This window comes from Myotis brandtii, unplaced genomic scaffold (assembly GCF_000412655.1).
Source record: "Myotis brandtii unplaced genomic scaffold, ASM41265v1 scaffold411, whole genome shotgun sequence".
Classification (NCBI taxonomy): domain Eukaryota; kingdom Metazoa; phylum Chordata; class Mammalia; order Chiroptera; family Vespertilionidae; genus Myotis; species Myotis brandtii.
In genome coordinates this window covers 1790540-1817565 of record NW_005365804.1, presented here as the reverse complement: position 1 = coordinate 1817565, position 27026 = coordinate 1790540, and the positions used below count along the sequence as shown (strand labels likewise).

The window sequence follows — 27026 nt, the reverse complement described above, 5'->3', positions numbered from 1 at the left end:
TTCATTTAAAAAGTTGCTGGTTGATTTTGTGACCCAATTATGGGTCCTGACCTACATTTTGAACAACACCGTTGTAAAGAAATGCCAAAAACTTTACTATGTGAAGTAGGAGGAAGAAAGGAATAAATAAATAAATAAATAATGCAAGCATTACATCTGTTTATCCACTGTGAAAGTTGTTAGAAAATTTGTATTTTAAGTCTGAGTTTTGCTACTTACAAACCAGGTGACCTTAAATATCATTTGGGAGTTGGTAGAAGCTCTAGAAACCATCAACAGTTTTTTAAATGTTTAATCTATTTTTTAAATTAAGGAATGTTTTTTAATTTTTCAATTGCAGTTGACATACAGTATTATATTAGTTTCAGATTAGACAGTTATATAATTTACAAAGTGATCACCCCGATAAGTCTAGTACTTTGAAGTATGGTCCAGTTAAGTAGTATTGAGAGACAGTCTAGAATTAGGTTAAAGGTGAGGACTATAACCAGAGGTGTGTAACAAAGATGTAGAATGCAGTAATCACCATACCCATGTGGGTTAGCTCCTATTAGTACTGGTTTAAGGGTTAGTGTTCTCTGAGCCTTCAACTTCATCATCTATAAAGGGTAACTAATAACTGATGAAGAAAACCAATTTAAGGCTATTTTGCTCCCCTCCTGAACTCTCCTTTTAGAGATAAAAAGGTTTTTCTTTGAAGTTTACTATTCCCTAAGTATCTCAGAAACAGTTGGTCTCTTGAGAGTTAAAATTCTGCCTCTGCCTCTTCCTGGTGGGGAGCCCTTGGTCACATTAAATGCCAAAATCTGTTTCTTACCTATAAAATGGAGTGGAGGGGAAGGGGGAAGAGTAGGGGTGATCATGTCTACTCTTTCATTTGTTAAAAGATTAGCAATAATGTCTTTGAATTGCTTAGAGCAGTGTCTGACCCTTAACTGCTTCCTGAAGGGGAGCTATAATATGTTAGAGAAAGCTTGAAACCAAAACCCATCCAAGGAGCCAGTTAGAAGAGGTTCTGTTTCCAGGACTCTGGCTGTGAGGAGCAGTATACAGATGGGGACGTCAGGAGTAGTTATCTCACCTTGCAGGCCTGCAGATGTTCATGGAATGTTCCTTATTGAGTAGGGCTACAGTAGAAGGGTTGGGTGGGAGCCTATGAGCAATTAAAACATGCTTGTTGGCAAGAAGAGGGGATGTTAGTGATGAGGAGCTCTGAGAGTCACAGGTAGATCACTGGCATCTCCGCGTGGAAGGTTGGGCCTTCTCTATGACCAGGGATCTTCACTGTGGCCGGGAGCCCCACCCAGTGAGAGAAGGCACCTCCCTTCCTACCCAGCTCACCTCTCCAGAAAACCCATTTATGATCAGTTCTAAAAGTATCTATCTGGGATGAGAGGTGTCTCACAGGACAGTTGGAAGGAAAGGAACACAGGTGGAAAAAGGAAGTTGAGGAAGAGATCTGTGGGAAGCATGGGCTGAGGCAGGTATTTTTCTGCCCAACTTTTTCATTTTTTAATTTGTTAAGTTTCTTGTTGTCCTTGAAAAGAAACAGACTGCCACTAGATGGTGCACAGATCCAGCGGTATTCTGACTATAAATTTTAAGGTTCTTTTCAAAAGATAGTCACCAAAAATGTGTTGTTTTTAAAAATAAAATGTGACTTGTAGCCTATTTTAGTGTTTCATTTTAGAAAGGAATAAAAGATAAAAAATTCAAATTCTCTATCTTTTGTGAGCTCAGTTTATGCTGAAGAGAAAGCCTAATTGTGGAGGTACATAATGGTAATACTTTAAGGAAGAAAATAATCTGCCCAGAGCAATATCTTTTCTTCTTCTTCTTTTTCTTTCTTAACTATTACTTGAAATTTCATTTCTTAAAAAACTTTTAGAATTGTCTTACAGTATGTTGCTTTAAAACAAATGTGTCTGTTGTTTTGCACTTGTGTTTTAATGGTGTGTATGTGTATGTGGGTTATATGTAGACATGGGTGCAGTCAAAAGAATGGGATAGGCTGGTCATTGATTGAGAAGAGCAGAGGAAGCCCAGTGACGGGGGGCAGTTGGCATAGCCCCTCCCACCTCAACCAAAAAGAATAAAATAAGACCAGGCCTAATCAGGTAGTGGTTATCACCCTCCTGGCACCCTCCCCCCATGTGACAATTGCTTCCCTTAGCAGCAACCGCCATGATAAGGTGCATCGAAGCACAGTCTGCGTCTGCTCTTTGTTCAGGACCAGCATTCAGTGACAGTGGCTCCATAGCTGTGTTTAGCAACTGTGACACTAAAGCCAAAGGCCACTCAAGAAAGTAAATTCACAAGAAGGGTTTGTTGACTTGATGTAGTCATGTGCTGTGAAGGCTATAAACAAAGTTCATTAAAATCCTTCCCATCACTTGTGTCTGGCTCCCCTGCCCTGGCCAGAGCATGGCCACAAACTGCCCACTTCTACATGGATAAACGGCGTCCTAGCTGTATGTGCTCTGGTTTATTGAGGCCATTTCAATGTAGGCAAGTAACTGTGTGCATATTAGACCAAACTGGGCTGTCTCCTCCTCACCCCACCTGTATTAAACAAGTAGCGGATGTCATCAGGCTTGAAATAGGGAGCACATGTGGCAAAACCCCAGCAGCAATGGTAAAGAAATGAATTTTTGGGTATCCCAGCCATTGACAAACAAGTGAAAAATATCCAGGCAAGTAGATAGCGATGGCTTCCTCAGTGTTAGGAAGAAATGGAAGAATTAATTGAAAGCAACAGAGAAATAAACAAACAGATAAATAATAAATAAATAAATGTTCTAGGCATGAAATAAATGGTCTTTTCATAAAGAAAAGGAAGGAAGGAAGGAAGGAAGGAAGGGAGAGGAAGGAAGGAAGGAAGGAAGGAAGGAAGGAAGGAAGGAAGGAACATTAGAGGCACTGTGACTTGCTGCGTAGCCAAAGCTATGTCTATATCTATAATATGAGCCATTTAAGAATTGAAGGACACTCCTGGCTGTTCACATTGTATGTTTATAGGACATGAGACTTTACACTACTGTTCCATGGGGACTTTACCTTCTGACAATCATCATGTGCTCCCAGAATGAAAGAAACTAGGAAACATCTATTTTAAAAAATCTGCTTTGATATTTTTTGAGTTGAGAGTCTTCTGAGGGTTAAGGTGGGCAGGATGGAAAATACTGTATGGTACTTTTCTTTTCCTTCAGTGTACTTTTGGTGTTTGGAAGGTTAAATTGAACCTAAGTTGTGTCATTTCTCCCCCTTTCACAGGGCTTCCTAAAGAATGAGAAGGACAATGCCCTGCTGTCGGCCATTGAGGAGTCCCGGAAGAGGGTAAGAAACGAGCCTAAGTGTAGATGTACAGCTGTGGTGGGGGCGGCCTTGTGTACCGGGAGCAGGTTCTGGAAGCTGGAGCCTGTGCCCAAGGGCCAGCACTCCTCCCTAGACAGTGAGCTCATCAGTTCTGTAGGAACTGTTTTTCAGGAAAGCATCATGCTTGTACCTCCATGTGTATTTAGTGACCGAAATGCATCTGAAACACTGGACTATCGTTTAATTATTAAATTAATCTTAAAATGGAAGGGCCACACAATTCTTTGGTTTCATTGTTATAGGAAAAAGTGGTATTTTGGTTTCTACTGAATCAGCAGTTCAGAGAGGCAATTGTGATCATTGATAATTTTCCTCAACTTCTTTTCCTTTTATCACCCAAGTTGACTTTCTATGCTACCTTTTATTATTATTTGTATTATAGTTGACATATATTATGTTAGTTTCAGGTATTCAACATTTATATTCCTTATAATATCACCACAATAAATCTGGTAACTGGTCACCATAGATATTTATTACAGTAATATTGACTCTTTTCCCCATGCTGTACATTACATTTCTATGACTTTAAAAAAATATATTTTTACTGATTTCAGAGAGGGAAGGGAGAGGGAGAGAGAAATAGAAACATCAATGATCAGAGAGAATCATGGATCGGCTGCCTCCTGCACGCCCCCCACTGGGAATCGAGCCCACAACCTGGGCATGTACCCTTGACTGGAGTTGAACCCAGGACCCTTTAGTCTGCAGGCCGATGCTCTATCCACTGAGCCAAACCGGCCAGGGCCTGTGACTTTTTTTTTTTTTAATAACTGGAGGTTTGTACCCTGTTTCTGTATCTATGAGTCTGTTTCTGTTTTATTTCATTTGTTTTCTTAAATTCCACATATAAGTGTAATCACATGATATTTCTATATCTGTCTGTAATACTCTCTAGGTCCATCCACATTGTTGTAAATTGCAAGTGTTTTTGTTTTGTTTTTTAATTTTTATTGATTTTTAGAAAGAGAGGAAGGGAGGAGACAGAAAGATGAAAGAGAAACATCGAAGAGAGAGAAAGAGATGAGAGAAAACATCAACCAGTTGTCTCCTATATGCACCCTGGCTGGGGATTGAACCCAAAACCTAGGTATGTGCCCTGATTGGGAATCGAACCCATGTCCTTCTGGTGTAAGGGACAATGCTCCAACTAACTGAGCCACACTGGTCAGGGCAAGATCTCATTCTTTTTTTAAGCTCTTATTCTTTATGCTGCCTTCTACATTAATGATTTCTCCAAGCTCTTGAAAAAACAAAACAAACTAGCTTGACCCTTGAAAGAGTAGTAAATAAGTCAGCCAGGGCAGCCATTACAAGTGCAGCAATATTTTGCAACAAGCATTCCCTCAAAATACTCAAAGGGTCGCTTATTTTACTAACATGTGAGTTATCGCTCCTTGTTTCTGACAAGGATTAAAAGATAAAAACCTTTCCAAAACTTCCCATTATTGAGTAAGATATTTTCAGGCCACCGGAGTCTTTTGGGGAGGGAGGAGGAAGGCTATCAATTATGTGGAGTTGATTCTACAAGGGCAGTTTGTCTCCCAGTAGAGGGTGCATCTGCAAAGGTGAGTAGGGGTGAAAGAGAACTTTGTTTTGCGGTTTACTTATATAAAACTAGAGGCCCATTTCGCAAAGATTCACGCAATAGGCCTTCCTTCCCCTGGCTGCCAGCACTGAATTTCCTCCGGCACCCGGGACCCAAGCCTTTGGTCCGGCCGCAGCGGAGAAGCCAAGCCTATTCAGTCTCCAGTCTTCAGTCGTCTTCAGTCTTCGCTCGGGCCAGAGCCTGAGGTCTTCACTCTGCGCCTGTGTATGCAAATTAACCTGCCATCTTTGTTGGGTTAATTTGCTTACTCATCCTGATTGGCTGGTGGGCATAGCGGAGTGATGACTAATTTACGTATTTCTCTTTTATTAGTGTAGATAATCCTTATATCAAGTGAAATACATTTCTGTTTTATTTATGTAAAAAAGAATAAAGTGAAAAAAAGCTGCTTCTCGGTGTGCTTTATTAAAACGTTCCACGCAGGTACAAGTGTCTCGGTGGGGTTGCTGTGAGAGAGGGCAGCAGGGGGCTTGGTAGCTCTAATTTATAAGAAAATGTTCCAAAGGACTGGCATGTTTAATTATCAGAGTAAAATGCCCTAAAATGTTATTAATTATATTTTTGGCAACAGTACTTGTTTCTAGAAATAGAGACATTCACTTGATTCGGATTTGAAAATACTTTTAAAAAATTTGTTCTTTGTTCACACTTTGATTGAGCCACCAACTTTGATTCTCCTGCTGTAAAGGACCAATAAATTAAATTAGGATTTCGAATGCTACCGAGCCTTATTAATCCACTTACCCTATGTTTCTGGAATTGGCAGTCTCTGAACATTGTGTCATACTGAGACTAAATGTGCAGCCAGCCAAAACATTTAAGTGACATACCACAGTGCAAAATGTGTGCATATGTGTTTGTGAGGGAGATGTTCCGGTGTGGGGAGCCAGCGGGGGGAGACCTTCCCCCTGGCCGGACACTGGGAAATTGCCATTAAGCAGGAGTCCTTTTGCAAACAATGGCTGAGCGGCTTCCTGGCATTTTGGTGGTAATTTCATGTTTGAATAACGTGCCAATGTCCTGCTGAAATGCCAAGAAAAGAAGCTACAAAACCACAAATGTGTCCTATCTTTTTCCATTTGGTGCATCCCAGCAAAAACAGAACAACATTATCAGAACATATGTAGAGCATCTAAAAGCCAGCAACAGCTCAATAATAAGTGGGTGTGAAGTCAAGGCATATTGCCCTCTTCCCTTTATGAAAAAGGGGTTTGAGTGCTCCCCACCTGTTCTCAATTCAGTTGCCCAGTCTTCTCCCTGCCTTCCTTTCTTAACTGTGTTCAAAGAGCTGTATTTCCACACATAACTGCTTCGACATTTTCTGTGGTTTGTCCTGTCTTCTTTTAATTTTAGACCTTTGCATGCCCTTCCTGGTCATTCCTTCTTCCCTTGGGTTTCTTTCCTCTTTGATCCTATTCCCTGCACCCACCTTGCCTCCAACCCCCACTGTCCTCTTCTCATAGTTTTTAGTTGCGTAGCTCTGTTGATTTTCGCATGAGCTCCCCTAGTTGACATTCCTCTTTGCACCTAATCCATCATGTGGATCTAAAGGGAATAGGCTGGAATAGGGCAGATGGGTGGCTGATCATTCCTGATTAGCCCACAAATTGGATGTTCCATTATCTCTAATGTAATTAAGATAAGCTGGGGGCGGCATGGTCAAGGGAAGAGAATTTTAATGTTGGACCATTCATTTATATTTGCAGCTCCTTATCACACTAATGATGAATGGAACCACAGTGCTGTTTATTCAGGTTGTGGGGTTGTTTCTAAATGAGTAGCTGGCATACCTCTCAGATCTATCCGAGGATTTGAGCCCAGAAAGCTGCCAGTTTTCAGAGTACATCCTGTATTCAAGACCCAAGAGTTCTTGGCACACAGGTGGGCAGCCTGATTAATGGGATGGTTAATCCCCACTTGTTGTCACTCTGACCCTTACATGATGCTGGAAGTCGGCTCCCACCATCCTCATCAGCAGTATCTCTGGATGGTGTACTGTCTGTTTTCTTCAGTTTCCTTTCCTACTCTGCCATTCTTGTCCTTGAGAAAGACTCTTGTGTATGTCCTGGGTTAGTGCCACAGCTTCGTCAGTGCCTCACTGGCTGTTGCGAGCTTGGAAAGCCTTGCCCCACCCTCCTCATTTCTACACACCCTGGTCCTCGTGCCTCGTGGCCCTCCATTGTCCCTTGCTGAGAGAGGCTCAAGGCTGAGGAGGTGGTTGTCTGACTACTCAATAGGAAGAATTTTAGAAGCAATTGAGATTCACTTGTACACTATTTCTGGATATTTTCTAGGGAAACCCCCCTTCTCGCCTCTACCTTTCTGTTCTAACATACTTCTCGCTATTCAAAATATAGAGTTTTCACGTATAAGTTCATTAATGTAACAAGAGAAAAAGATTTTTCTTTAACTACTTTTTCAGTCCAGGCTAACTGGCTGGAGTGGTCCATTCCGCCTGACTCTCTGAAGAAAACTAGGTGGGACACTGTTTTTAAAGTTTGCAATAGTCATTTCTCCTTGTGTCTTCAGAATGCATAGTAAAAAAGGGATCCATCGATAGATAAAGCTTGCAAGATGTGCCAGCCTTCTTCCTAGTCATTTTTGTGCGCCTCTGGTGTGCTTCTTTTTCACATTTTAATAAATATTGGTCCATAGTCAGACATCCCACCTGTGGGAAGAGTATGTAATTTTTTCCTGACAGTTTTCCAAAGCTCACGTATATGGTTATTATCAGTATAAATTATCTGCATTGCAGAAATAAAGCAGGCATTACTAATGCTCATTCCCTCGGTGCTGCCTAATTAGATGCCAGTCTGATTGTAATCAGTTGTAGATGAAACGGCTTTTTGAAAAGTAGGATTAAGTTGATAGAAACTTGCTCTGCCAATTAAAGAAAAATAGGCTAAGAATGGTCACGATTCAGTATATCTCTATAAGTTGCTTTAATTTCCTCCTCAGAGGTTTATTTTGTCTTCTTTCCCTCCCTCTTTTCCTTCCTTCCTTCTCTCTTCTGTCCCTCTTTTCTTTTCCTTCCGAGTGCCTTTGTTTTGGTAGCAGCTGCAGAGTCAGCAGTAGACAGGAGTGAGGGTTGCCAGACATTTCAGTGGTGACTTGGAATAGACCATAGAAGGCTCTGTTTTTCTTTCACTGGTTTGCTTCCTCCTATAAAAATATGACTTTCTTTAAAAAATGAAGATACTTGTTTTTTCTGTTCTCTTATCTTAGATGCTTATTAAATCTTAAAGTAGCATTGATTTTATAATCCATCATGATTTTATGTACTACTGAGAAAATAAACTGACATGCTGTCAGTTGTAATATGTAGCCTAATTTCAGAGGTTTTAAAAATATACAGGGTGAGGCAGAAGTTGGTTTACAGTTGTGGGTACATGAAACAGAGTTTATACTTGTATTACTATTTATTATATTATTATATTATTTTCCACCCTACATTTGTCTTAATATGCACATGAAAAGATGTTCAACATCATTAATCATCAGGGAAATACAAATTAAAACCATGAAATGTCACCTAACACCCATTTAGGGTGGCAACTATAAAAAAACAACACAATAGTAAGTATTGACAAGGATGTAAAGAAATTAGAACTTCTGTGCACTATTGATAGGATTGTGAAATGGTGCAGCCTTGATGGAAACAATCCCTCAAAAAAATCAGAATTACCATGTGATGCAGCAATTCCACTCTGGGTATATACCCCAAAGAATTGAAAGCAAGAACTTGAGATATTTCTATACCCATGTTCATAGCAGCATTATTCATAATAACCAAAAGGTAGAAACAAGCGACTCAAGAGCCTATGAATAGATAAGTGGATAAACACATTATGGTGCATACATACAACGGAATATTATTATTTGGCCTGAAAAAGGAAGGGAATTCTGACACATGCTACAACATGGATGAATCTTGAAGACATTATGCTGAATGAAGTAAGCCAGTCACAAAAAGGCAAATATTGTATGATTCCACTTCTGTGAGGTAGCTAGAGTAGTCAAAGTCAGAGACAGAAAATAGAATAGTGGTTGCCAGGGGCTAGGGAGAGGAAGGAATGGAAAGTTATGGTTAAGTGGGTACAGAATTTCAGTTTTGCAAGGTGATGAGTTTTGGAGATGGATGTGGTGATGGTTGCAGAGCAGTGTGAATGTACTCAGTACCCTGACTATACTCAAAAATGGTTAGGGTGGTAAATTTTGTTATGTGTATTTTACCACAATTAAAAATTGTTCATGTGTTAGATTTGATAAAATGGTATATTGCGAACACGTCAGTGAACTCTTTAAGGATAATTTTTAAAGTTAATTGCTTTTTCTCTACTCATGGACAGATGGTAGATGCGGGGGGCGGGGAGGGGGCTTAATGGAAACCACATTCTTTGCTTTTTTCATTTGGGCCATCTCTCTCTGCTCGTCACTGACAGACCTTTGGCATGGCTGAGGAGTACCATCGAGAGTCAATGCTGGTCGAGTGGGAGCAAGTGAAACAGCGAATTCTCCACACACTGCTGGCATCAGGAGAAGATGCCCTGGACTTTACTCAAGAAAGTGAGGTAGGTTGGGCCCAGAAGATGAAACACTGTTAATAAAAATGGGAGGTAGCCCTGCTGGCATGGCTCAGTGGTCAAGCTTTGACTCATGAACCAGGAGGTCATGGTTCGATTTACAGTCAGAGCACATGCCTGGGTTGTGGGCTCGATCCCCAGTGGGGGGGCATGTAGGAGGCAGCCAATTCATGATACTCTCTCATCATTAATTGCTTCTATCTCTCTCCCTTCCTCTCTCTGAAACCAATAAAAGCATATTAATAAATAAATAATTATTATCTATCTGCTGAAGACTCAAATATGCATCGCAGCCTCAAGCCCTAGACTCATTTATCTGACGGCTTCTTGGCTGTACATGGATGTCTCAGAGCCATCTCAAGCTACACATGTACAGAAGTGAGTCAAGATAGCAACTGCCCCCCATGTCCCTCCTGGCGCCAGCCTTTCTTCTCAGAGTTTATCATCTTTATAAATGGCAATTCCAGTTTTTCACTTGCTCAGGTCAAAAACCACAGATTGATTTTTGTCCTCTGCTTCCACCTTGTCTCTCGCACATGTTGGCAAATGCGGTTAACACTACTTTAAAATATACCCAGAATCCAACCACCTCCACTGTTAGCACTCTGATTCAGACCCTTGTCAGCTCTTGCTCAGCTTATTGTACTTTGCCTAACTGGTTGTTACAGTTAGCTATTGCCAGGTAACAAAGCACTCCAAACCCATAGAGGCTGAAAACAAGTATTTAGCTTAGCTGGGCATTTCTGGCTCAGGATCTCTTGAGGCTGCTGCAAGGTATTGGCTGAGGCAGTGTTCGGCAAACTGTGGCTCGCGAGCCACATGCGGCTCTTTGGCCCCTTGAGTGTGGCTCTTCCTAAGCCTTAGGAGTACCCTAATTAAGTTAATAACAATGTACCTATCTATATAGTTTAAGTTTAAAAAATTTGGCTCTCAAAAGAAATTTCAATCGTTGTACTGTTGATATTTGGCTCTGTTGACTGATGAGTTTGCTGACCACTGGGCTGAGGCTACACTCATTTCAAGGCTCAGTTCAGGACAGATCCACTCCCAAGCTCACTCACATGGCTCTTAGCTAGCCTCAGGTCCTCTCCGGCTCCTGGCTTAGGGACATCAGTTTCCTGTCATATAGGTCTCTCAATTGTACTGTTCACAACATAACTCACTTTCCTTAGAGCAAGAGTGAGGAATCTGAGGGAGAGCTAAAATACCCCCAATACAAAAACCAGTCTTTATATATCTTAATCTTGAAAGTGTTTTCCTATCTATCCCCTCTGTTCAAAGTAAGTCACTAAATCTGGCCTACAGTCAAGGAGAGAGGATTATATAAGGGCTTGAGTCCCAGGAGGTGGTGATTATTGGGAAACCATCTTAGAGGTTGACAACCACACAGGTCTCTCCACTTTTTCCTTTGCACAGTCTCAACACAGCAGCCAGGGTAACGCTATTAAAACACCGGTTAGATTGCGTCACTCCTCTGCTCACTTGCAGTGAAAGCCAGCATCTTCACCATGGCCTGTAAGCCCCTACCAGACTCGGTCTTGTTGCCTCTCCAAGCTCCCCTTCTGCTACTCTCCCCATTGCTCTCGCTGCTCCAGCCACATGAACTCCTTACAGGTCCCTGAACAAACCTGGCAGGCTTGCTCCTGCCTCGGGGCCTTTGTGCTTCCTGTTGCTTCTGCCCAGAATGCTCTTCCCCCAGATAGCTGCCTGGCTGTCTCCCTCTCATAGTTCTCCTTCAAATATTTACCCAGTGCCATTTCACTGGGGCCGTCCAAGGTCTTATTGTCTGGAACCCAAGCCAACCTCTTGCATTCAGCACCTCCTGAGTCCCCTGTCTTGCTTTATCTTTCTTTTTAGCACTTCCTTCCATATACCATTGTATATGTTTTCTGTCTTTTTATTATTGTCTGTTTCTCTCATTAGGATGTATTGATTGATGGTAGTACTAGGTTGAGGGTTTTCTCTTCTTGAAAATCTAATTTTTAAAAATGGCAATGTAGCCCGGCTGGCATGGCTTAGTGGTTGAGCATCAACCTATGAACCAGGAGGTCATGGTTCGATTCCCAGTCAGGGGATATGCCCAGGTTGGTGGCTCAATTCCCAGTAGGGGATGTGCAGGAGGCGCCAGTCAGTGATTCTCTCTCATCATTGATGTTTCTACTTCTCTCTCCCTCTCCTTTCCTGTCTGAAAGCAGTAAAAATATATATTTTTTAAAAAGACAGTGTATTTATGATTCAAGAACTGAAGTATCCTGTCCCCAAAAGCCTATTCCCTCCCTTTTTGCCTCTTCCAGAGGCAGTCACTATTATTACTTTCTTGTGCATATTTCCAATGTTTCTTTATAAAATGCAAATATATGAGACTACATATCTTATCCCCCCTCCTCCTTACACAAAAGTTAGCTTACTGTATGCTCTGTTCTGTATCTTGCTTTTTTCTCTTAATATATTCTAGAGACATTTCCTGGGAGGGATTTTGTGGCTACGTGTTGGGATCAGCAGGAAGAATGTCCTGCTTGATTAATGATGTCTGCCCTATGCTGAGACACTGTGGCTTGATTAGTGATGTCTGCCCTGTGCTGGGACACTGTGGCTTGATTAGTGATGTCTGCCCTGTGCTGGGACACTGTGGCTTGATTAGTGATGTCTGCCCTGTGCTGGGACACTGTGGCTTGATTAGTGATGTCTGCCCTGTGCTGAGAAGCTGTGGCTTGCCACACATTTGCCACTCTGGTGTGGGGAGAGCACAGCCCTGAGTTCAAATTCTAGCTTCACCACTGACCTTGTCCAAGTTATTTGACCAAGTTATTTAACCCTGCAGACCTTCAGTGTCTTCACTGGTGCAATGTGATTATTGGGAAGATTAGTGATAACCTGACCCATCATGGCTATCCCGTACTATAGTTTGTAAAAAGCAGTTTCAGATAATTTAGAGGTGCAGATTAAAAATTACAATGTTAATGAAAATTATAGTGTTAGACATTTCAAATATTTTTACCAATGCTTCTCCATAAGTTATTTTTCCAGAAGTTGTTTTATGGTTAGCTAGCATTCTTCTCCCACAAGAGCTAGGCTAGCTGAGGCTCAGAGAGATGTGTAATATCTGGGTGAGATCCAGGATCTCCTTCTAGACCATGTTTTGTTGAAGTCTGGGTCGAGGGTGGGTAGCTTGGCAGTTTGTCATGCCTGCAGGATAACTTCACACATCCCATATCTACAAATTTACTCCTGATTTAGAAACCAGTTTTTCTATTAAGTTAGCCCCCCGAATAAAAAGGTGCTAAAGTCATTTGTCTTAGGAAATTATTCCTTAAGGCTCTGTTCACATATCTGAGACTCAGAGATGTCAAGATTCTGATCAGAGTCTTTGGAAAGGAAGAACTAATGTCCAAAGCCCTTGATCAGCCTAATGTTTCTTTCTCAATTTCTTGTGAGTCTGGGCAGATAAATAGAATAGCTCATGGTTTTATAAACTTCATTTTTTAAAATGGTGTTAATAGGTTGTGGTCTGTATTGGGATTTGGAAGTAATTATAAGCTGTTAATGAGATGTTCTTTCTTGATTGTTCTTCTCTTAAAAATAGACTAGTTTACTTAGTAGACTCTTCTTCCCTGACCTGGAGTCCCCTTGGGAAGGGAGTTACCAGCACTTGCTGTTCTCTGTGACACCAGCAGAGTGGGTAGGCTGGCTGTAAAAGCCAGTGAATGGAGTGGTGGCTTTCTCCCCAGGTTATCCAGGGAGTTGCCACTTTATGAAACCCTGTGGGTTTTATTGTTTGTTGCTGTTGTTTTGAACTTTTTTCCTAAAGTACAACGTGTCGAGAAAAGCCCACATCCTAAGAATACAACTCAGTGAATGATCACAAATGGAACACACCCAGATGGAGAAACAGGACATTACCAGCACCCAAGAGTCCTCCTCATTATACGCCTTTCCAGTTACTGCCCCCACTGCCTCCAGCAGGGGAACCACTGCTGTGACTTCTAACATCATAGATTAATTAGAGGCCCAGTGCACGAAATTTGTGCATGGGTAGAGTCCCTAGGCCTGGCCCCTTCGATCAAGGCCAATCAGGGCCTTCTGGCTGCTGACCCAGGCCTCCCTTTGTTCCGCGCCGCCCCCTGGTGGCCAGCGCACATCATAGTGAGCGATTGGTCTCCCAGTCAAACTCCTGCAGGGACAATTTGCTATCTGGGTGAGATCCAGGATCTCCTTCTAGACCATGTTTTGTTGAAGTCTGGGTCGAGGGTGGGTAGCTTGGCAGTTTGTCATGCCTGCAGGATAACTTCACACATCCCATATCTACAAATTTACTCCTGATTTAGAAACCAGTTTTTCTATTAAGTTAGCCCCCCGAATAAAAAGGTGCTAAAGTCATTTGTCTTAGGAAATTATTCCTTAAGGCTCTGTTCACATATCTGAGACTCAGAGATGTCAAGATTCTGATCAGAGTCTTTGGAAAGGAAGAACTAATGTCCAAAGCCCTTGATCAGCCTAATGTTTCTTTCTCAATTTCTTGTGAGTCTGGGCAGATAAATAGAATAGCTCATGGTTTTATAAACTTCATTTTTTAAAATGGTGTTAATAGGTTGTGGTCTGTATTGGGATTTGGAAGTAATTATAAGCTGTTAATGAGATGTTCTTTCTTGATTGTTCTTCTCTTAAAAATAGACTAGTTTACTTAGTAGACTCTTCTTCCCTGACCTGGAGTCCCCTTGGGAAGGGAGTTACCAGCACTTGCTGTTCTCTGTGACACCAGCAGAGTGGGTAGGCTGGCTGTAAAAGCCAGTGAATGGAGTGGTGGCTTTCTCCCCAGGTTATCCAGGGAGTTGCCACTTTATGAAACCCTGTGGGTTTTATTGTTTGTTGCTGTTGTTTTGAACTTTTTTCCTAAAGTACAACGTGTCGAGAAAAGCCCACATCCTAAGAATACAACTCAGTGAATGATCACAAATGGAACACACCCAGATGGAGAAACAGGACATTACCAGCACCCAAGAGTCCTCCTCATTATACGCCTTTCCAGTTACTGCCCCCACTGCCTCCAGCAGGGGAACCACTGCTGTGACTTCTAACATCATAGATTAATTAGAGGCCCAGTGCACGAAATTTGTGCATGGGTAGAGTCCCTAGGCCTGGCCCCTTCGATCAAGGCCAATCAGGGCCTTCTGGCTGCTGACCCAGGCCTCCCTTTGTTCCGCGCCGCCCCCTGGTGGCCAGCGCACATCATAGTGAGCGATTGGTCTCCCAGTCAAACTCCTGCAGGGACAATTTGCGTGTGTGTGTGTGTGTGTGTGTGTGTGTGTGTGTGTTTGTTTTATTTATATTGTCTGTTTTTGAACTTTATGTAAATGGAGTCATACAATATGTACTCCTGTTTCTGCTTAACATTCTGTATATCGTTGTAGGCCATTCATTCTCATGGCTGAACAGTGTAACTGCAATCTGTGTACTCATTCTGGAATTGATGGACATTTGGATAGTTTCCAGTTTGGGGCTTTTATAAATAGCACTATTGTGAACATTTTGTCCTTTTAAATTTAACCATTCTGGTGGATATGTGGAACCATGTGTTTTTACAGGCTTTTTCCATATAATTTTCTTCAAAGTAGTGGAAAGGTGATATTTTCTTCCCTTGGGCAGGCACTTTTCTGTGTGGCGCTGCTGACCTGACAGCACATGGGGTATGAGCAGTGTTGGGAATCGATGTATCTTAGCCACCTTTAAAAACAGCACTTAAAGGTAAATGTATCTAACCTTAGTGGGGTCCAGTGGCTGTGCTGGAATTAGATGTAGTCAATGGATGGTCCTTAATGTGTTGTCTGGAATATGACTTAACCTAGCAACTAATAGGCTCAGTAGAGAAGCTTAACTAGAGGCCCAATGCACAAAATTCATGCAAGAGTACGCCTTCCTTCCCCTGGCTGCTGGCACCGGCTTCCCTCTGGCACCCAGGACCCGGGCTTCCCTCCGGCCCCGGCTTTGTCCGGAAGGACGTCCGGTCTAATTAGCATATTACCCTTTTATTATTATAGATTATTATAGATAGTTACAGATAATGATGGTCACATTCCACACTGTGATGTGTGAACAGCGTATATGGACATAGTGTCTGATTTTGATAACTGACTTAGTGCCATATTTCATCAATTCCAAGAAAGATATGTGTATCTTTCCCCCATTTTAACATTTCTGAAATCAGGATGTCTTAAATTCAGTGGTGAGTTACACTAGTAGTACTGGTTTCTGGGTACAGATTTCATAGCCAGCATTGTAAGTTAATCACTTTGGTCCCATTGTGCTCATATAAAGCCAGTTCACTTTCTTCTGTAGTATCACCGTATTTCCTCTTCATTCTGTACTTGTTTTGCTAGGAGTGTTAGTTCCCATACTTTTCTCCCTAACTAGAATGTGCCCTCCTTGGGAAAAGTTTGATTCATCCTTGGATACACTTTGAACAAAAGTAAATGCTCAGTTTAAGTTTGTAATTCCCTCCTGTCATGCTCCAGCCACGCCTCGCCTGTTCTGGGATGCTCTCTTAGAATGCCTGTTCTAGGAACACCGTCTGCTCTGAGAGGACCCTCCTCGTGGCTGTGCTCCCAGAGGTGGCTGTTTCTCCACATATCTCTAGACTCCTGGGTGAGCCCCTTCTCTGGCCCTGCCTTCCATCTTCCCTCCCTGCCTTTCCGATCTCTGGTTCCTGTTCCTGTCACCCCCACTGTATTCAGTCTGGGCCCTGTGCAGGGAAACTCATAAGTATGAGGAGTTTGCAGTGTTATTCCTACAGAGTATACTGGTTTCCCAGCCTCAAGTAGCCCTTGGCTTTGAAATTCCAACAAGCGTTTGCTGGTTCCTCGGCTCAGGAATGTGCACATACACATCCTGTGGACGGATAATTGACCTTACGTGTGGTGACATAGAGGCTGGGCCAAGGGCAAATGAAGGAAAGGTGCTTTTGAAAACAAGAGCATTAAGCAAAATTAATTTAAATGGAAATCTGAAACCTAAAATCCAACTACTTTTTAAATGGATAATTTTAAAAATTGGGTTTTTAGTACTGGATAATGTTTCTCAAGGCTATTTGTGTGTATTTAGCTGAAACAGCTGTGTCCTTGCAGAAATGTTCTAGTGCTGCTCCCCTGTCATTCCCCCGCCTCATTCCTCCTCAGGTCACTGGGATTAACAGGCGTAGAGCTCTGTTCTTTAAAAAGACCTGCGATGGTTGGTTCTGTTCCAGAACGGTGGTCTTATTGAACAGCCCTCAACTCTGTTACTGGGAACACTCACAATTAGTCCAGATGTTGAAAACGAGCTGCTGGGGCTTCTCTTCATACAGGAATGTGTTTATTATAAAAAGACCAGACGAGAATTTCCAGCCAGCTCCAAGTAACATATTTTAAGATATGTTTCTGTAGTGTCCATGTCTATCTATTGTTCAATGTAGGATTTATTTCTATGTTTATTTTTTGTATAAAACATGATAACAGCTAACACTTATTGGCTGAGTGTTAGGCACTATACTGAGCTCTTTCTACTTAATCTTCACAACAGTGTTGTGAATACTGTTTTTCTCCCCATTTAATCTCCATCACAGACCTATGAGATGCATCTCATCCCTGCTCCTGTTCTATAGCTAAAGAAACTGAGTCTCAAAAGAAGCAATATACTCAATCCAGGTCGCACAGCCAGTGAGTGGCGGAGCCAGAATTTCTAACCACTCTTGTTCAGTGGCTGTCCTTGGAAGCTGTGCCAAGCTGCCCTGGCCGGCAGTGGGTGCCGACTTTGGATGCAAACCAGGGTTCCACTGCTTCCTATTGGAGTGACCTTCTGTGCGCTTTGGCATCTCCATCTGTAAATTGATGTGGTGAAGGTATATATTTCATAGGGTTGTGGAGTGAATACATGGACATTGGCACGTAGGAGGTGCTCAGTGAGTGTAGTTATTATTATTGTAACCTAGTAGTTTTCAGTAATTCCATGACTCAAATAGGAATGGCCATTGGGTGTATATTTAACTACATTTGCCAGACTGAAAGGTAGCAGGGGGCGAAGATAAGAGGTAGGGATTTGGAATAGTCATGGGGTCAGCCAGCTTCTACCAAGGTCGGTGAAGTGTTTAAAGCTCTTTTAATATCAGTGACTGTAGAAGGTCAGCGCTGAGGAGGACCTCTTGAGATTGTCTGGGACAGCCCCTTCACTCAGCTAATGGGAAGCAGAGGCTCCAAGAGAATGTGCCAGTCCCCAAAGCCAGGGAGAGAGTGGCCTTCCTGGGACCCAGGTATCCCACAGTCCAGTTCCTTCTCCAGAACCTGATTGTGTACAGCCCACCTTTCTGCCTCCAGCCCTCTCTCCTCTCTACCCGACTCCCAGGGCAAGCTCGTACGCGTCTTCCGTTGACTGGCTTTGCTAGTGCTAGGAAGTATTGCTGCTCTCTTCCACTGGCTTCCTAAGCCCACTTTAAACGGCTTTGTTTTAGATTTAGAGAATACAGCATTTATTTCTTTTTAAATGAGAGAAGTGTATAAAAAACTTGGTTTCTGCTACAGTGCAGTACAAACTAAAGTATTGGAGATTTAAGAATATACCTATAGGATACACCTAATTTTGATCCATATTTGTTTACAGTAGGGAGTAAACTTAGTTAAAGATTAATGTTAGTCTCTCTCTCTCTTTTTTAAATACTTCTAATCTTTTCCATATATTTGTGTCTAACTCTCCCCAACAGATGGTAAGGTCTTTGAGGGCAGGATCTGCGGCCTGGCTTGTTGTCATCCATGTGGGTCGATGTGCACACAGCTGTGCACAAGGCAGGCAGGCTTAGTGGGGATGCTTACTGAATGGCTGTAGGACTGCCACCCAGACTGGTTTCATATCTCCAGATGCAGGAAACTAATCAGCAGCTGTTGTCTTAGTGTGGACTCTAGACTGGAAGTGTTGAACCCTATAAACTCCATTCCCTAGCCGTGTGATATGATTGATGGAAACAGGAGGCCCACACAAAGCAATGATGGCCTCACCGCCCTGCAGCCATGGAGAGGGCAATGAGGTGGAGCGGGAGCTTGGTATTGAAGCCGAATTTGGAGAAATGTACATTTCAGGAATGGTCACTGAGATATCCTTACAACTTACCTCCCCCCCCCCCCCCCCATTATTTTTCAGTTAACTGAGTCCCTTGGCCGCCTTCTTCTCATGTTCATGGTAAAAAAGTTGCTTTCTAATGAAACCCCTAAAAACATCATTTGGAGGACGTCTGACTAGGAAACAGACTCCTCATAGATTTGTTAAAGACAAGCATGTGGTTACCAAGAGGTCGCCAGTTGATTCCTTGTCAGGGCACATGCCCGGGTTGCGGGCTCGATCCCCAGTAGGGGGCGTGCAGGAGACAGGCCCTATGATATTTCTCTCTCATAGATGTTTCTATCTCTCTCTTTCTTCCTTCTTTTCTCTCAAATAAAAACATTAAAAAAAGACAGGCATGTGTTTCTATAATTTTTAGTTTGTTTGTTTATATGACTGAATGCTGTTCTTAACCAGCTCTGAATGTGTATTCGTCTACAGCCAAGTTACATCAGCGATGTGGGACCCCCTGGTCGAAGCTCCCTGGACAGCATCGAGATGGCCTATGCCCGGCAGGTGAGCACACCCTCGAGGAAGACCGAGTCCAGGAACAATGTGGGCCCCTGGGGAGTAAAAGCGAGCAAAGGCTTCATGTGAAAGTCAAACCCTGAAGGCCCATTCAGAGGACTGGTTAATATTTTACCATCTAGGCCCCTGGAGAATTCCATCAAATTGGCTAATCTACTGACTCCGATTTGATTTAGGGAAATTGAACTCTGCCTCTACACGGGTCCAGGCATCTCATTTTGCATTTGGCAGTGGCCCATGCACAGTAAAGCTGGGTAACTGCACTGCTTAGCAAACGGAGTTCTCTATTAACTGAGTTACCTGGGGGGCTGATGGCATCATCAGAAATCCTTCTTCACCTTGCGTGGAGAAATTTCCTAAATGCTTTTCTACTTCATAAGCATCGTGTACTCACCACTTTCTAATGATGTCCTTGGCAAGCTCACGCTACTGTGGGACCGTGGTCCAGTTGTGTATTATGACCATGTAATCGTATGGGTGTGGATTGAGGTAACTGCAGGTGTGGGGAGCACAGGGACTCATTGGACTGAAAAGGCCCTGAGGACACCAAGTACCTGGAACTGACTTTTTTTTTTAATATATATTTTTGTTGAATTCAGAGAGGAAGGGAGAGGGAGAGAGAGACAGAAACATAAATGATGAGAGAGAATCATTGATTGGCTGTCTCCTACACGCCCCCTACTGGGGGGCAAGCCTACAACCCAGGCATGTGCCCTTGACCAGAATTGAACTGGGGATCCTTCAGTCTGCAGGCTGACGCTCTATCCACTGAGCCAAACCGGCTAGGGCTGGAACTGACTTTTTGAATAAAGCAGTGTTGGCCACCTGTATGTTTTATTCCAATTTGCCGCTTCCTCGAACAAAGTATCAAAAAGGGGAAATTGTTTCCTGAATCGAGGATGGCAGACTTCCATCCCTCTTACACCCCTTGGTAAGATGAGCTCTAAATATTTTTTTAAAGTCTCAGTATGCCGTGGCCACTTCTCACCAGGCAGCCGAAGCCAGCCCCCTCCTTCCAAATCCCTCAGCTTTTACTACTAGACCCTCATTTCTTTTCCTCCACTCCAATTTTGAGATCCCTCCCCGCATCCTTTAAATTTCACCTTCATTGTTTATCTGACTTCTTCCATTGCCCCAGCCACCACCAGAGTTCAGGCCTAATAAGTAAGCTTCTGAGGAGAGAAACTGAGTCTTTTGTATCTGTGAAGACTAGGGTTCATAGAGCTAACCTTCCCAGCACCGAGGACACCACTGTGTCATGTAGCTGTTCAGTGCCTGTGCCTTCCAGTGGGGAGTGAATCTTTACATCCCAGATTGAACATGGTACCTTGCACAGAGGGGAGGGCCCCTTGCTCATTGAGTGAATAAACACCACCTTACAGTTTAAAACCCATTTTAAATCTTTGCAACGCCCCCAGAGGCTACGTGGTAGCACCCCGCATTTATAGTAGAGGGAAGTAGGGTTCAGTGGGTTCCTGGTTTGTCTAACATCACTACCTTGTTCGGTTCCTGGTAGAGCAAGGACTTCAGATGTAAAGACTAGAACTTGCTAGTTTTTACAATCATTATTTTAGTTCTTTTAAAATACAATTCAAAGTAATAGTGGTTTTTTCATACCTTACACATCACATAATTCCTTTTCCTTGGGAACATTTGCTAAGGAGAAAGGGCACTCCAAAGTGTAACAGCCGCTGTTCTGACCCGGGGAGGGCTGCGGCCACACCCTCCCCACTCAGTCCCCGAGCCCTGGGCCTGGCCCATTCCATCCTTTTGCTGAAAGATTACCAAACTTTGCCTCGGGTTCTTAGGGAGCAGCTGCGGGAGTCCTTCCATTGTCCATCTCTCCCTGTGGTCCTTGCTCCCTGGGACTGAGGGTCTGCTGGGCAGAGAGGCACAGAATGGCCTGCGGTACTCCCCCCAGGCCCACCCCGCTCCTGGTTCTCAGGTGTCAGGAAGGGTTGGGGGGGCAGTTAGCTCTTGTGTGCATGCGGATGCTGTTGCCCAACCACACACCTGGGAAGCGGGCTGTGGCCTTGCCCACTGGGCAGGACGGACAGGAAGAAGGACAGGTTGGCCAAAGCTTTGCTGACTGTGGGACAGGAGCTGGCTTTAGCACTGCTTCAAGAGGTTTTAAAAGGAAGAGATGAAACTAGAAATGTGCCTTTGCTTTTCGTTATTTCAGATTTATATCTATAACGAGAAGATCGTAAACGGGCACCTGCAGCCTAACCTCGTGGACCTCTGCGCTTCCGTCGCAGAGCTGGACGATAAGGTAGGGCCCAGAGCCAGCCCGAGCAGGAACCTGGGGGCCGGTGTTCAGAGGGGATTAGCAACTTGCTGACTTGGCAGAAATGGGCTGAAGAAACACTCTGTTCCATGGGATAAAATGTTAACTGTTCCTCAGCGTTGTATTGTAAATAATTTAAAAATATATATACATTTCAACGATGTCAGAGAGAAAAGGAGAGGGAGAAAGAGATAGAAACATCAATGATGAGAGAGAATCATGGATCGGATGCCTCCTGCACACCCCCTACTGGTGATCGGATGCCTCCTGCACACCCCCTACTGGTGATTGTGCCCTTGACCGGAATCAAACCTGGGACCCTTCAGCCTGCAGGCTGACGCTCTATCCACTGAGCCAAACCGGCTAGGTCTTGGGTTGGTTTTTTGATGATGGTGCTGTCCATGTATTTTTAATGCATCTTCAGAAGGTGCAGCCAGGATCAATTCTTGGACACAGGAGTTCTTGAGCTGTGTTTGCTTTGAAGTCCTGTTGGGCTTTAACTCCTCCCTCACTGGTTTCCCTCCTTAGGCAGACTAATGGGAGCTGAGTTGGGTAGGTGATGTATGTGGTTTTCACACCCGTGAGCCCCTTGAACGTGATTCTAGTGGGGTCTTTATAAACATTCTTCATATCTTCATATGCTGCTGGTTCCCTTGCTCTCTGACTCCCCCTCTTTATTCCCATCCCTCAGTTCTTATCCCTGGCCAATTTTATCCCCCAGGGGAAAATAAATTACATGGATGGTTGGATTGGTAGGAGGCCAGGAGGAAGGGGAAAAGAGGAAGGATATAGTGGAAGTACACAGATTTTTTTCCTTCAAAAATGCATCCAACTTTGCTTTTTTTAAAATAGTAAAATATAAGGCACTACAAACAGATCTAAAGAAGAAAGGACGCGACTCACCTACCATGTCACCAGCTAGGAAGAGTCGCATTTGGGTGGATTTTCTACAGTTTTTATTTTGAGAGGACAATGAAAACAGGATTTTCTTTTTTCCTTTGGAAAAGTGTAAACCTGCTTTTCTCCACTCGTTCAAGGATTCTTCACTTTAGAATAGTGCAGAGGTTCAGGAAACACGTTTTCCAGGAGGGATGTACAGCCAGGCGGGTTCTGGGAGAGGGAGTCCCAGCTGTGTGGTGGGAATAAGGGCGAGAAAGCCCGCTCTTGTCCCCCTGCTCCTGTCGTGGGAGGCGCCTTCTGAAGGGACTGGGTGGGAAGGAAAAGGGGAGGCTGTGACACTCCCAGAATGGGGTAAGAGCAGTGGCCCTGGGGAGGCTCTGGAGGACAAAACATATTATTTAGGTTAAGCTTTAATTTGAAGCCTTAAAATACTGAAATGACCTTGTAAGGACTGAAATGCAGCTACTTGAGTTCAAACTCCTAGTGCGTTGGACGATTGTCAATGTATTCACGCTCTCTTAAGGGATAACCCACTGAGATTCAGTGTTCTTGTTAGTTCTGTGTGGTCTTAAGTATGTGGGTGGTTCTGTCAGGCCTGGGATAGTCATTGATCTGAAGCCAGCTCGGGGCAGGCTGCTCGTTGGAAGGTGGGAGCCTGGCAGGTGGCGGGGCAGAGGTGCATCTTCTGTGCTGGGCGTAGCCTGGGGGCTGGGGGCCTCAGGCAGGAGACGTTAGCCTCTCCCCCTCCACGTCCTGCCTGCCTGTGGTGAGCAGGTCAATGCGAGGAAGAGCCAGGCAGTTCTCTAGCCCACAGCATCGTCACATGCCGTCTTATTTATGTGCAGAACATCTCTGACCTGTGGACCATGGTAAAGCAAATGACAGACGTGCTGTTGGCACCGGCGACGGATGCCCTAAAGAGCCGCAGCAGCGTGGAAGTGCGCATGGAGTTGGTCAGGCAGGCCCTGGGGTACCTGGAGCAGAGGTAAGGCGGCAGCAGCACCGTGGGGCTGGCTCTCAAGTGCCCAGAAGCCACTCACTTCTCCTGTGTCAAGTAGTCCTCAAGCTAAGTCCTCTGTAGCTGGTACAGTTTAAACAAGTTGAGCAGGTCCGAAGGGAATAATCCTGTTTTCAGAAGCATTTCTCTATCAGGAGTAGTTCTGCAACCATGTAAAATCGTGGTAGGTGGGGGCACCGTTACACTTCTCTTTTTCTCTTTCTCCTCTCTCTGCCCCTCAGTATGGAGGCAACATGATTATTAGACCAAAGTGCCTTAGGTCGGGATCCTGTTCCCTCATGCGGCTCAGCAATGACTCCTTAGGCTCCTTTGTTTTTGCTCAGCATTTTAATTTTCACACCCGGCAGTCTTGCCACCTTTAAACCTTAGGAAGGCTCCTTGATCCTTTATTTTCCTTCTGGTTCTAGTCGGTTAACCCTGTGAGTCCAGTCCTTCCCAGGCCTGTGATTTGTGCCTGGGTTTCTTTGCCACCCCCTCACTAATTGGACGTGGTCACTGAGGGGGCTGTGGCTGTGCCCTGGTGCCCTAACTATTGTCCCCTTCGTTGGTAGGGCTGGTGCCATTCACCCCTCCCTGTGGACACTCCTTCCAGCTCTGAATTGGCCAGCAGGGGTCGTCATGAGTGTGCGACAGACCCTGTTTGTTTCAGAGACAGGGTGCTGGGCTCTGCTGGCTCAAGAAGAAAAGCCAAGCTGAATACACTGCTCAGTTCAGCTCCTGGCCACGGGGCCTGTGCAGCTGCCTGTGGCCTGGCAGTGTGGTCCCTTAATCAACAGAATAACACTTCATTAGGAGCTCATAAGGCTTCCTGGGTGTAACTGAGGTAATTCAGACTTGGTCAGCAGAGAATAGGTTTTTATACCAAGTCCTGTGTTATACAGTAGCTACACGAAATGAACACCATGAGACACATTGAACTCACTGGCCTCCATTAACACTGGTGCTTGCCTTCACCAGTGGTACCAGGCTGTGTTCTTTGGTTTTATATCTGGTAAGCAATTGCCCCTGCCCCTTTATTTTATTATTATTATTATTATTATTTTCATTTATTTTTTTAGAATTATCTTGTCCCAGTAATTCCTTTAGCAGCACTTGGAGCTATTTGGGAGTTTCCTGTCCACATTATTGTAACTATATTCTTTTTCACTCTGGCGGCATTGTTCCCTGCTGGCATTCATTTTAAGGATTCACTGTCACCTGTTGATAAAAAGAATATTTTAGAACAATTATACTCACTTTTAAAGTATTTTTGCTGGTGCTATTCTTTTAAATTTTTGTAGGTTGAAATTTTTCCAAAGAAAAAGTTTAAAAAGAACTCACTTGAACATTAGGCTGTGAGCGGCAGCAATTATTATTCTGCACATTAGCCCTAATGCATTTGAAGTCCACAGTTATGTTCCTCCAGGGATTCTGTTGAGTATCTGCAGTGATGAGAAATCGTTACAACGATCCGCTGCCCACTGCATAGGTAATGCGGTTCGCTTCATTAAATATGCACCATTTCCTCTTCTGTGTCAGGCTGGACGTCCAGGCCCCGCCCTGCAGAGTCCACAGTCTATCTAATGCCATGGACATGGACACAGATGTGTGTAATATGGGTTTTCAACCTCCTTAGTTTTTTCTTTTAATTTTTTCCAGTTATAAGAATTATACCCTCGTGACTGTCTTTGGAAATTTGCATCAGGCCCAGCTGGGCGGCGTGCCTGGGACTTACCAGTTGGTTCGAAGTTTCCTGAACATTAAACTGCCAGCTCCTTTGCCTGGACTTCAGGTATTGGCAATTTTCTCTGTATGATCATTTATACCTCCAGAGTTTTCCATGAAAATGAGGTTATGTGTAGAAAAGAGACCAGAAGGGAGAGGAGAGAAGCTAGGAAGCCTTGGGAGGCTAGTAGTGGAGTCGGGCTGATGATGGCACTTGCTCAGCTCAGTATGTGTGTGTGTGTGGGAGGGGGGCGTAGGATGTCCTGGGTCCCAGATGTGTTTTGAAAGTAGAGCCAGTAGGACTTGAAGAACTTGGAACTGGGTGTGGGAGGCAGAGTCAGGGATGACTTCTGAGATTGTTGGCTCTGACAGCTAGAAGAATGGAGTACGATATGGTTCTTAGGATGTGGCCTCTGCTCAGCTCACAATCCCGTTGGGGAATTATCATTTATCATGCTGTGTGAAAGTGCTACTGAGTGTTGGGATACACAGGAGGCTGGCTTCATAGAGGTGAGGTTCACACTTGTGCTTGATAAACAGGGGCTCACCAGCCTGGGGCGTGGAGAAGAATATTCCACAAGGAGGGAACAGCATGAACAGATGCATGGAGGCAGGAAAGAGTACCTGGAGTATTGGCTGTGTGCTAGGGCGTGGCAAGCTTGCAGTCGGCTAGTGAAGGCCTTGAGTGCCAGACTCAGCATTTCAGATGTAAACAGCTCAAAGGGGTTTAGGTGGGGAAGTGATATGATAAGATCTGGGTTTTAGAAAGAGTCCTGCAGGGGTAGATAGAGATCTGCGGTTCACCTCTCTGGAGTTTTATAAACTCAGAATGAAAATGATGGTCTCTTATTGGTCAAGGAACGTCTTTAGCCCTCTTTGTGGGGGTTGCAGGAGTGCACGTCTAAGTTGTCACAGAACATGTTACCTGATTTCTGCAGGCTACTGGGGTTCCGTGGAAAAACCACTGGCTGGCTCTGAATCGGGTGGGGCACATAGTGATTTAGAGGAAAAGCTGCAGAGCCAGACTGCCAGTTGTCAGCTCACCTTGAACAAACACTTCACATTGCCACACCTCATTTTCTTTGTTTGTAAAACAGGGAGGAGGAGGCGGCCATGAATGGTGCCTACCTAATGGGGTGGTCAGTATTAAGGGACCCAGTACAGGAACACTTAGCTGAGGGTCAGCATGTCAGAAAGCTGTCGGTAGGCTTTTGTTTGTGTGTTTATTTGAGCCTCTTTCTTCTTTTAGGATGGAGAGGTGGAAGGCCATCCTGTGTGGGCGTTAATTTATTACTGCATGCGCTGCGGAGACCTGCTTGCTGCCTCACAGGTGGTTAACCTAGCCCAGCACCAGCTGGGAGAGTTTAAAACCTGGTTCCAGGAATACATGAACAGCAAGGACAGAAGGTACGGTGACGGGATGGCGTGTCCAGAAGCAGCGCTCTCTTTTCCCTCTGCATGGCTCACAATAAGTTTCCACTCAGGAAAAATAAAGTGTAGAGAGCGAGTAGGAGTCTCTGGAGAATAACAGTTGAAAACCTTAGAAGAAGAGCCAGCCCCGTTCCGGTACTCATTTCTAGAAGGTCACACGTCTGAGTTTGAGGAATTTTCTGTGCCAGTGCGGGAGAGGCTGTGGTGGGAGCATGATTTTACTTATTCTGCAAATCCCAGGCACAGCAGGGTGCTTACAAAATGATTAGCTGATTAGCACTTAGTGCTTTTCTGGTTAGCTCAGTTGTCATGCACTCCTTAGCTCAAAGGCTAGAATTAGAAGTTAGTTTAAATATACGGACATTATGTAGAAGAATTTGTTTGGCAATGTTAATAATGCCATGTCCAGAGATTGTTTTAAGCCATAAATCCCTATCTTGTTTGTATCAGAGAGTAAAGTAGGGTTAATGTCCT

At 44.0% G+C, this 27026-nt stretch overlaps 1 protein-coding gene across 5 annotated transcripts in view; it reads left to right on the top strand.

Annotated features, from left to right (window-relative positions):
* NUP93 (nucleoporin 93kDa) overlaps positions 1-27026 on the top strand; it is a 74244-nt gene that overhangs the window by 35922 nt on the left and 11296 nt on the right. For 4 of the 5 annotated variants that reach the window (XM_014545553.1, XM_005873535.2, XM_005873537.2 and 1 more), the window contains 7 exons: positions 3274-3336; positions 9427-9555; positions 19126-19200; positions 21395-21484; positions 23245-23384; positions 25056-25188; positions 26371-26528. In XM_014545553.1, coding sequence (XP_014401039.1) covers positions 3274-3336; positions 9427-9555; positions 19126-19200; positions 21395-21484; positions 23245-23384; positions 25056-25188; positions 26371-26528 — 788 coding nt within the window. The remainder of the gene's footprint in view (positions 1-3273; positions 3337-9426; positions 9556-19125; positions 19201-21394; positions 21485-23244; positions 23385-25055; positions 25189-26370; positions 26529-27026) is intronic. The other variant, XM_014545554.1, reaches the window with a different exon arrangement.